We start from the raw sequence: 9,233 nt of genomic DNA, 5'->3' as shown, positions 1-9,233 counted from the left end.
TAAATTAAACATTTCTCTTAATCTCAAATTTGTGAGTATTTAAATCGAAAAACTTGGGTCTCAATGAAAATTTCGGATTGAGATCAAAATTCAAATTTTTATTTTATTTCTTTTGTTTATTACTCCATCCGTCCATGTTTACTTGTCTATATTTGACTTGGGACACTCTTACCCAAGAATAGATAAAATGAAAAATGAATTGGAGTACTTATAATTTCAATTTAAATCACTTTACTACTTAAATTGTGATGGAAATTTCATAAATCGCTTAGAAAAAACATGAAATTTATGATTTATTTTTGAGAACTTGTAGTTTATCTAATTCTACATTTACTTATGGGGTGTATTTACCTATTGAAGAGTTTTTCTATTATTTTTCTTATTTTGATTGATGTAATCCCTTGTTGAAGATGTCATTTTACTTGTGCAACTTTTTTTTAATATGCATAAGAGATAAGTCCCTTGGTGAAAATGTTGATTTTTTACGTTGTTAATGGGTGTTAATGAGTGTGATTCCTTGTTTAATATGCTAATTATGTTTGTTCCTTGATTTTTGAGATGTAATTTTCATATTGCAAATTAAAAAAGCTATTAAGTTGACTTCGAATAAACTAAAAAGATGGATGACCACCCAAATACACGTTCCTAACAAGATTTATTATCAAGAAAATTGTGGCACCCGCCACCTTCAAATCCTAGATTCGCCTCTGTCCGCATACATCAGCAGATCAAAGTTTTTTATTCAGATTTTGGTCCCTCCATTATCAATATAACACACTAAACCTTCAATTAAACCAACTCTATTTTTTTTGTTGTTAAAAATTAAACCAACTCTGTTATGTTCCAGTCACACATTTCAGAAGTTAAAAACAAATGTACTTCCTCAATTCACAGATCAAACATAGTCGGGTCACGGGTAGGTAAAAATTGGCAGGAAACAAGTGGCAACATTAATTTCCTCTAAATGCGCTAACTTCCTGAGAACCTCAACTTCACTTCACCTCGATCACATCGACTGAAAAAAAAAAAAAATCAACACACGCACACACACAACCCACTCAATTATCATTCAACCACATCAAATATACTCAATTTTTCACATAAAAATAAACAAAACCCAATTCTCTCTCTCTATTAATTCGGGTCAAACAATGTTGTTGCGAACGACGTTTCAGTCTTGCAATGCAGCAATTGGAGACAACAATCAGTGTTCTTCAAAGCGATTCTTTAATTCGAATTCGGTTTCAGTTGGGTGTAGAAAATCTTTTATTTCTTCTTCTTCGGCGGGTCGGGTCGGGCTGTAGCTACTAACGAGACACAGAGTAAGCAGGTCGCTTATGAGCCGAGCCTAGCGGTAAATTGTCATAATTGCCCTTAGCATGTTGACGATCTTGATATAAAAACCCATGTTTAACATTATAACTAGACGGCGTATGCCCGTGCTGCGCTCGGGTCCAACACGTTGAATTATAATGTATCTATGTGTATGTAGTTGTGTTTGGATAGTGATAATATATAATATATATATATATATATATATATATATATATACATATACACACATACTATGTTCAAAACACGATTAATGTAACATTTTAGTTTGTTCTTCGTATCTAAAATTTTATTATATTAGTGTTTGCTATGAATACGAAGTCGGCAAAAATTTATTAATACTTTTTAAAAGAGAAGACTTGTTTAAAAATAAACTATTTTTCTGTCTTTGAGATAAAACAATAAGCAATATTTAAGCATCGGTTAGATTTTAAATTTTAATTCGATTAATTTAAAGGTGTAAAATACTTATTATTTTTTATCAAATTTTGATTTGGATAATTCTAATTCAAATTATTAAATTAATTTTATATGTTTAAAACGAAACAAAGTAGAAATTTGATTTTCTATTTATTATTTTTTGATTTTTGATAAATATTCTCGGTTTAGCTCATTTTACTTTCATGTTGACTTTGCATATTTTTTTTAAGGAAACGCTCAATTAAAATTATAATTTAACTAATTTACCTTATTTATTATTTGATTTTCATTTGATATTATTTTTTCTTTTACGACATTAATATCTTTTCACATTTATTAGAGTAAGAATAAAAATGAAAAAGTAATTAAATTCTATCTTATTTTAACATATAAATATTTTAAGTATATTTATTTTAGTAAACGTAACAAATAAATGACATGGCGGAATAGCAAATACAACAGTTCAATATCTAGATTAGATTTCAGGTTAATATAAAAAAAGAAAGAAATTTGTATAGTTTGACTACTTAACCTTTTAAAGAAAAACAATAATATGGGGCCCATGTTTTTTGCTCTACAATAATTTCATTTGCTCCCACTAATGGTATTTATTTTTTTAACATGGGATCCACTTTTTTTTTCATATTGCTTTATTTTGTTAATATGGGTGGAGATTATGGGTTTCACTTTTTTTTTCTTCTTCTTTTTTTTTTAATTGCTTTTATGTTTAATATGGGGTCTAACCTTTTTTTTTTTTTTTTGTTAAAACGGACGACGATCCTCTTTTTTACTACTGTATAGAAACTCATGTTTCTATACAGAAGTAAAACATGAGTTTCTATACAGTAGTAATGTTAATTATATTTCAAATAACAATCTCAAAAATGACTATATGATGTCATTTCTACCTCAAAATGTCAAGAAAATTAGAATTTGCTCATGCTGTCTAGATTGTGCCATTGTGGACAGACCAGTGTAGAATGTTCCACGGGCCTGGCTTTAAATCAAATCATAATATGACTCTGATATGTTGATCAACGAGTGGGCCCATTAAGGTGCAGCATTACTTCTGTGGTGTAGCATACACATGAACAATAGCCACGTTGACAACGTGAGAAAATGACAAAAATGGTCCCTTATGTTTGAGAGTAGGTTAAAAAATAGTCCCTTAAGTTTGCACTGAATAATTTGAGTCCTTTATGTTCGGCAATTAGTAACATTTTTAGTCACCATCAGGTATTTAAGAATTTGAGGTTCGTTAGATTTGACGGAACTAGTGAAATAAAAAGATTTACCATAAACTCCAAGACCTCGCACAAAAAACTACACTAGAATCTAAAAGACATAAATAAAAAAAATCACAAATTACACTCCAAAAAGTTGCACTATATTCTAAATTTGAATAAAAAATAGTACTCCCTCCATCCCAAAAGATTGTCCTCTTTTGACTTGGCACAAAATTTAAGAAATAAAGGAAAACTTTTGAAATGTGTGGTCCAAAACAAGCCCTAGATATTTCTGTGGCTGTAAATCATCTCATAAAGTTAAATTATTTCTAAATATAAAAAGGGATAATTTTTTTGGGACAGATTAAAAAAGAAAGAAGGACAATCTTTTTGGGACAGAGGGAGTAGAAACTACAAAAATCATACATCTAAATGTGAGTCTCGCTAATTTCTTTCCCATAGTTTTCGAATCTAATTGATAAAGTTTGGTAAATATTTTACGAAGACTAAACGTATTAATTTTTGACACATTTACTGGTACAAAATTTTATGGGAACTATGAAAAAAAGAGATTCGCGGGAACTCACATTTATGTACACTTTTTAGTTTTCGTTATTTTTTTGTTTATTTCTAGAGCATAGTGCACCTTTTGCATATTTTAGCATTTGATGAGACTTTCTTGGTGTTCATGGTCAAATGTTTTTTCTATTGTTTCCGTCAAAACTAACGAACACAAATTGTTAAACACCTGATGGAGACTAAAAGTATTAAATTTTGACAAGTTTAAAGGAACAAAATTGTTCAATGCATACTTAAGGGACTATTTTGAACCACCCGCAAACATAAGAGACCATTTTAATCACTTTCCCTTGAGAACGTGGATCACATACTAGAAAGAGCACCCGAACCGAAAGAACCAATTAAATCGGGTCTCTTCTTTTCTCTGCTCTAAACAAGTCAGCTCTCAACAACTGTCCTTCTTAACAATGGCTGCATCTTCACACTCCTTAGCTTCTTCTGCTTTCTTCTCCACTATAACTCCACCACGCAAATTTTCTCTAACTCCTCGATTTCCACTTCCTAAATCTTCACTTTGCCGGAAAATAGTCTCTAATTATGACTCTACCGTTGACCAGTCAAACTCCGGAAAGAAGCTTCTAGATAGTATTTTTGTGGCATGCACTTCAGTTGCGTTGTCGTTTTCTCTATTTTTGGCTGATGTTGACTCTGCTTCGGCTTTTGTAGTCACTACACCAAGGAAATTGCAGACCGATGAACTTGCTACTGTTCGCCTATTTCAGGAGAATACACCTTCTGTTGTGTACATTACTAATCTCGCTTCCAGGTGATCTATCAATGACCATGATCTTTCTTGGCTTAATACATAGGCTGCCCTTAAACTTGACACTTGAATTACAACTTATTTCAATTGAGCAACCTGAACACGTGATAAAGTATTCAATTAGACATGTTCGGTTCAAATTTTGAAAAAACTTTTATTTGTGTTCTCAAGAGGGTAGTTAAGTTAGCCATATAAAATATGTCGTCTCATTTAATTATACGCATTCGCTTTAATAAGTCGTAAAACCCAATACGTTTTTCTAATTGAGGTTGGTGCATATGCATTTAATTAAAGGGGAGACATATTTTATGTGGTTAACTTAACTGACTAATAGATGCTTGAGAACACGCATAAAAGTTTTTTCATTTTATCATGGATTCAGGTGTTCAATTGGAGCAAGTTGTAGTTCGAGTGTGTAAATGACATTTACTGATAAGAGTTCGAGTGTCTAAATGAAATTTACTGACAAGTTTAAGGGGCTGCCTATGTATTAAGCCATCCTTTTTCCTATATGTAAATCATGTATCATTTAAGCTTGTAGATATAGTGCTTGATGAAAGTTTGCTAGATGTATTTCATGTTATTGTAATTGAATTCAACCTTTTATTTTTCCGGTCTGGTTAATTTTGGATTCCATTTGTGATATTATAGGCAGGATATGTTCACACTGGATATATTTGAGGTGCCTCAAGGGTCGGGGTCAGGCTTCGTCTGGGATAAAGACGGTCACATTGTCACTAATTATCATGTGATTCGAGGTGCCTCTGATCTCAGGTGCGTTAAAGTGGCAACACATTTTATTTTTGAAACAAGTTTCTATTTCTATTTGTATCTGCCTAAATGGTTTTCAGTGTCAAGTTCCTCGCCCAAGTTGTTATGTTATTTCTATATGCTATCTGATTGCTCTTATACTAACATACTTTTCAACCTATACTCCAAAACAGTTCTTTTCCCTTCACCCGAGGGGATATTTTTTTTTTTTTTTTCCTTTTTTCGCTCTACTCTTTAAACACATTTAGTTGTTTCTGTAAGTACGTTTATGGGTAATGGTGTGTGCATAACTGCCTCCAATTTGTATGAAGAGGTACAATAAAATATGCATTTATATTGACATTTTAGTGCTTCACCTATTTGTTGCCCATCTTGAATTAGCTTATCATGAGAACTGTATTTTTCTTCATGACATGAATTTGGTTGGATTGGCATGTCTCAGTTGCTTAATTTACCGTTTTACGCTCTCATTTCTAGAACTAATATAATCTTAGTCTTCGTCAGAGTGACTCTTGCTGACCAAACTACTTATGATGCAAAAGTTGTTGGATTTGACCAAGATAAAGATGTTGCTGTGTTGCTTGTTGATGCACCAAAAGACAAGATGCGACCTATACCAATTGGGGTATCCGCTGACTTGCTCGTCGGTCAAAAAGTATTTGCTATTGGAAATCCTGTATGTGACGAATACAAACCTGCTAGAAAATTTTATTCACGCAATCATTACACTTTTATATGGTCTGTTGTCCCTTCTCTAAACCTACTTTGAGCCATTTTATATTCAGTTTTTGATTTTGAGGAAAACAATTGTCTGGCAGGCGTTCATGAGAATTACAACAGTTAGAAAGTATAACTTTGCATACAGAATGCTAGTGCGCTTATTTCAGTCTCCTGTTTCAAATGTTTCCCCATTAGCCCTTCCCCATCAGCGCTTCCCCATTAGCCCACTTTCTTCTCCAGCTAAAGAATCACTGTCTTAAAGTTAGCTATTACTTCCGAACATTACCAGCCTGCTGATATTTTTAACTGCTCCTTTTTCCCTAAGTTTAGAGCTTAACGATTTTTCTCCTTATAGTCTAGTGGTCAAACTTTTGCCAAAATTTGGCACCGACTTAAATTAAAACCAAAGTACTCATTAAGGGCCCTAGAATAAATCTTGACGTATGTGTTGGAACTCTCTTGTTGCAACGGGTGCATGTTTCTTGTTTTTGGGTAGCCCTCCCCTCTCTTCATAACCTCTTTTTTCTCTTTATTCGTATAATTTACCCTAAAACAATACTCCCTCTAGATCAAAAAGAGTGTCCACTTATCAAATCAAGAAAGAGTTATCCTTATCTTTTCAGATTTGCCCCTATTAAGTGCTATGTGATCAAATCCCAATACCAATTTAATTAGGGACAGTTTGGTCATATTACCCATTTTTGTCTAGGAGTTAGTATTTTCTTAAGGGGTGTGCAAATGGCTAAGTGGACACTCTTTTTGATCCGGAGGGAGTAATATTTTACTTCTCTTTTGAGTTTCATCTGGAAGCGCATGATGACTGGTCTTTAATGTAAATATCTTTGCAGTTTGGACTTGATCATACACTCACCACTGGTGTTATCAGGTATTTAGACATTTCTTTTTGTGGAGCACAAGTTCCTAATATTCAGATATTCCAGTGAAATGGTGCTAATTAGGTTTTTAAGGATAGAAGACAAAATAAATGAATCTTGGTCACCCAAAGTCCTGGTAAAAAGCTTCTGCCATCAATGACTAACTAAATGAAGGAAGTAAATGGGAGGAAATTAAATAAAATGAAGTTATCTTCTTTCCTTTGTTTAAAACAGAGATGAAGTAGAGAATTTTGATTAATCTTCTCCATATATTTCAACTGAAGGACTGACCTTTTGATGTTGGTGTTTTTCTTGATCTTTATTACTTTTCTTTGCTTTGTGAACCACAATGGAAACTAATATCTTTGAAGTGTGCTCAGCACTCCTCATCTTTCTGTAAGGTCCCCTGTTGTCTTCTTTTCTAAAATATGGGATAGAGTAGATCTTATAGGACAGATCTGTTGGTTGTCAGTGTCTACTGTCTTGCATCCATAAAATCCAAGAAGCAAATATATGTATTAACCATATCTCACGGACTCACGGTAAATGGATATATATGCAAAAGCAAGATGTGTTGGGAGTCTTGGAGATGTATTAACTTTATGCTACATATTGTAGATTTTCTTTGATATCACTGATTAATTTATATGTTTCTAGTGGCCTTAGGAGAGAAATCAATTCTGCAGCTACTGGCCGTCCAATCCAGGATGTTATTCAGACAGATGCAGCAATCAATCCTGGTAACAGTGGAGGGCCACTTCTAGATAGTTCTGGAAACCTTATTGGAATAAATACTGCTATATATTCTCCTTCTGGTGCATCATCGGGTGTTGGATTTTCGATCCCAGTTGATACTGTGAGTTACTGGTTGTCTTTCAGAATTTTATTTTTTGCACTGCTAAATGATGCTTTTAGGTAAAATATTGCTCTTCTACTTACTTCCCCAGATAAAAACAAAATGATTTATTACATCCTGCAGTAAGCAGAAATAGCCCTTGCTTCTACTAAGGGGTGGTGGTCTCTCCCCTGAAAATTTTGATTTTTACCAATTCAGGTTAGTGGCATTGTTGATCAGTTGGTAAAGTTTGGGAAAGTCACAAGGCCAATTTTGGGCATAAAGTTTGCACCCGATCAGTCCGTTGAGCAACTGGGAGTCAGTGGAGTACTTGTCTTGGATGCTCCTCCAAACGGTCCAGCAGGCAAAGCAGTATGTTATTACCTGTATCTTTTTTCTGACATTCCGTAGCGGCTCTCCTTCCTTTTATGTACTTCAATCCTCCAGTTTCCTCCAATTACTTATTTAGTCACTTCATGTGGTTATTGAAACAACTGAGTTGTTTAAAATTGTGTCTAACTTGATGAGCAACTGAATATGAGATGGCTAAACTTGCACTTGCAGGGTCTTCTACCTACTAAACGTGATTCCTATGGGAGACTTATTTTAGGTGATATAATTACATCTATAAATGGAAAGAAGGTCACTAATGGCACTGACTTGTACAGAATTCTTGACCAGTGCAAAGTGGGAGAAAAGGTAATCCCGTACATCTATTACGAAATTGTGCATCTTTATCGTTGGCTTAGAATTCATATCGAGTATAGAGCATTTCTCAACCATACGTTAACCGTACCGCTTTAAGATAAAAGTGATATTTGAGAATATCAATAGTTAGTTTTAACCTTGATATTGATAGTAGTATGAGTTCTAAGGTTTTCTATCTTCTCTATAAATTCCTACGACTCCTGCTACCTTCCTAAGTTTGTATGCGTGCACCTATATTTTCAGTACATTTTATATGCATTAGTTTTTCTCATTTCCAGTAATTGAGAGATAATTGGAAGGTAGTGAAAAGTCGAACTACATTTTTGGGAATTGTGGTAAGCTTTTAGCTTACGGTTGTTGTTATGCACAGGTGACCGTGGAAGTGCTGCGTGGGGATCACAAAGAGAAGATCCCTGTACTTCTGGAACCAAAGCCTGAAGAAACCTAGTGCCTCAGTGGATAATAGTATGTGTTGATATCATGATATGCATATCTTGGCGAACATGCCCATACTATTATTGTGTATCAATTGTTTCACAATATTGAATGGTGTATATATAAAAACTCCACTTAAACTAGTGTGCCAGCAATATTTAGGGTGCAAGGAGTATAGTGGTAGTCTTAACAATGCTGCCTCGATATTTCTACTATTAGATGGGCGTGCCTAATTCATATAGGGAAAATCTTATTCTCAAATTGTATAATGTTAAAATTCTGTATTCAATAGCAGGTAAGACGGGTGTCCACTTTAGTCTGGATGATAGAACTACATCAATCTGACAAAATTCCCTATCAAATATCAGATGAAAACAATGAACTAGAAAATTCTTTAGTTTTGAACTATAAGCATGAATGGTTTGTCTAGCAAGTTCCTTAAAATTTAAACAACTAGATGTAACAAAGGATAGCGAAAGTCCAGCATTATTCTATTTACATTCAAGATACAGCAACAGCAAATTGATAAAGAAACTTTATCGACTCTGACAATGAAATTTAAAAAAGTA

At 33.6% G+C, this 9,233-nt stretch overlaps 1 protein-coding gene across 1 annotated transcript; it reads left to right on the top strand.

Annotated features, from left to right (window-relative positions):
- Positions 1-3,857: 3,857 nt before the first annotated feature.
- On the top strand, positions 3,858-8,807 carry LOC132047201 (protease Do-like 1, chloroplastic). Its single transcript, XM_059438151.1, has 8 exons — positions 3,858-4,323; positions 4,972-5,094; positions 5,596-5,767; positions 6,660-6,697; positions 7,344-7,542; positions 7,741-7,893; positions 8,086-8,220; positions 8,600-8,807. Exons 1-8 carry the CDS (start codon positions 3,965-3,967, stop codon positions 8,675-8,677), a joined length of 1,257 nt encoding a protein of 418 aa, XP_059294134.1. The 5' UTR covers positions 3,858-3,964; the 3' UTR covers positions 8,678-8,807.
- The last annotated feature ends 426 nt before the right edge of the window (positions 8,808-9,233 follow it).

This window comes from Lycium ferocissimum, chromosome 2 (genome assembly GCF_029784015.1).
Source record: "Lycium ferocissimum isolate CSIRO_LF1 chromosome 2, AGI_CSIRO_Lferr_CH_V1, whole genome shotgun sequence".
NCBI classification, from domain to species: Eukaryota; Viridiplantae; Streptophyta; class Magnoliopsida; order Solanales; family Solanaceae; genus Lycium; species Lycium ferocissimum.
This window is presented reverse-complemented; position numbering and strand designations above follow the sequence as displayed.

Coding starts and splice junctions, on each gene's coding strand:
- LOC132047201 (XM_059438151.1), top strand. CDS start 3,965: ATGGCTGCATCTTCACACTCCTTAGCTTCTTCTGCTTTCTTCTCCACT. Junction 7,543..7,740: donor TTTCGATCCCAGTTGATACT/GTGAGTTACTGG, acceptor TTACCAATTCAG/GTTAGTGGCATTGTTGATCA. Junction 7,894..8,085: donor ACGGTCCAGCAGGCAAAGCA/GTATGTTATTAC, acceptor TTGCACTTGCAG/GGTCTTCTACCTACTAAACG.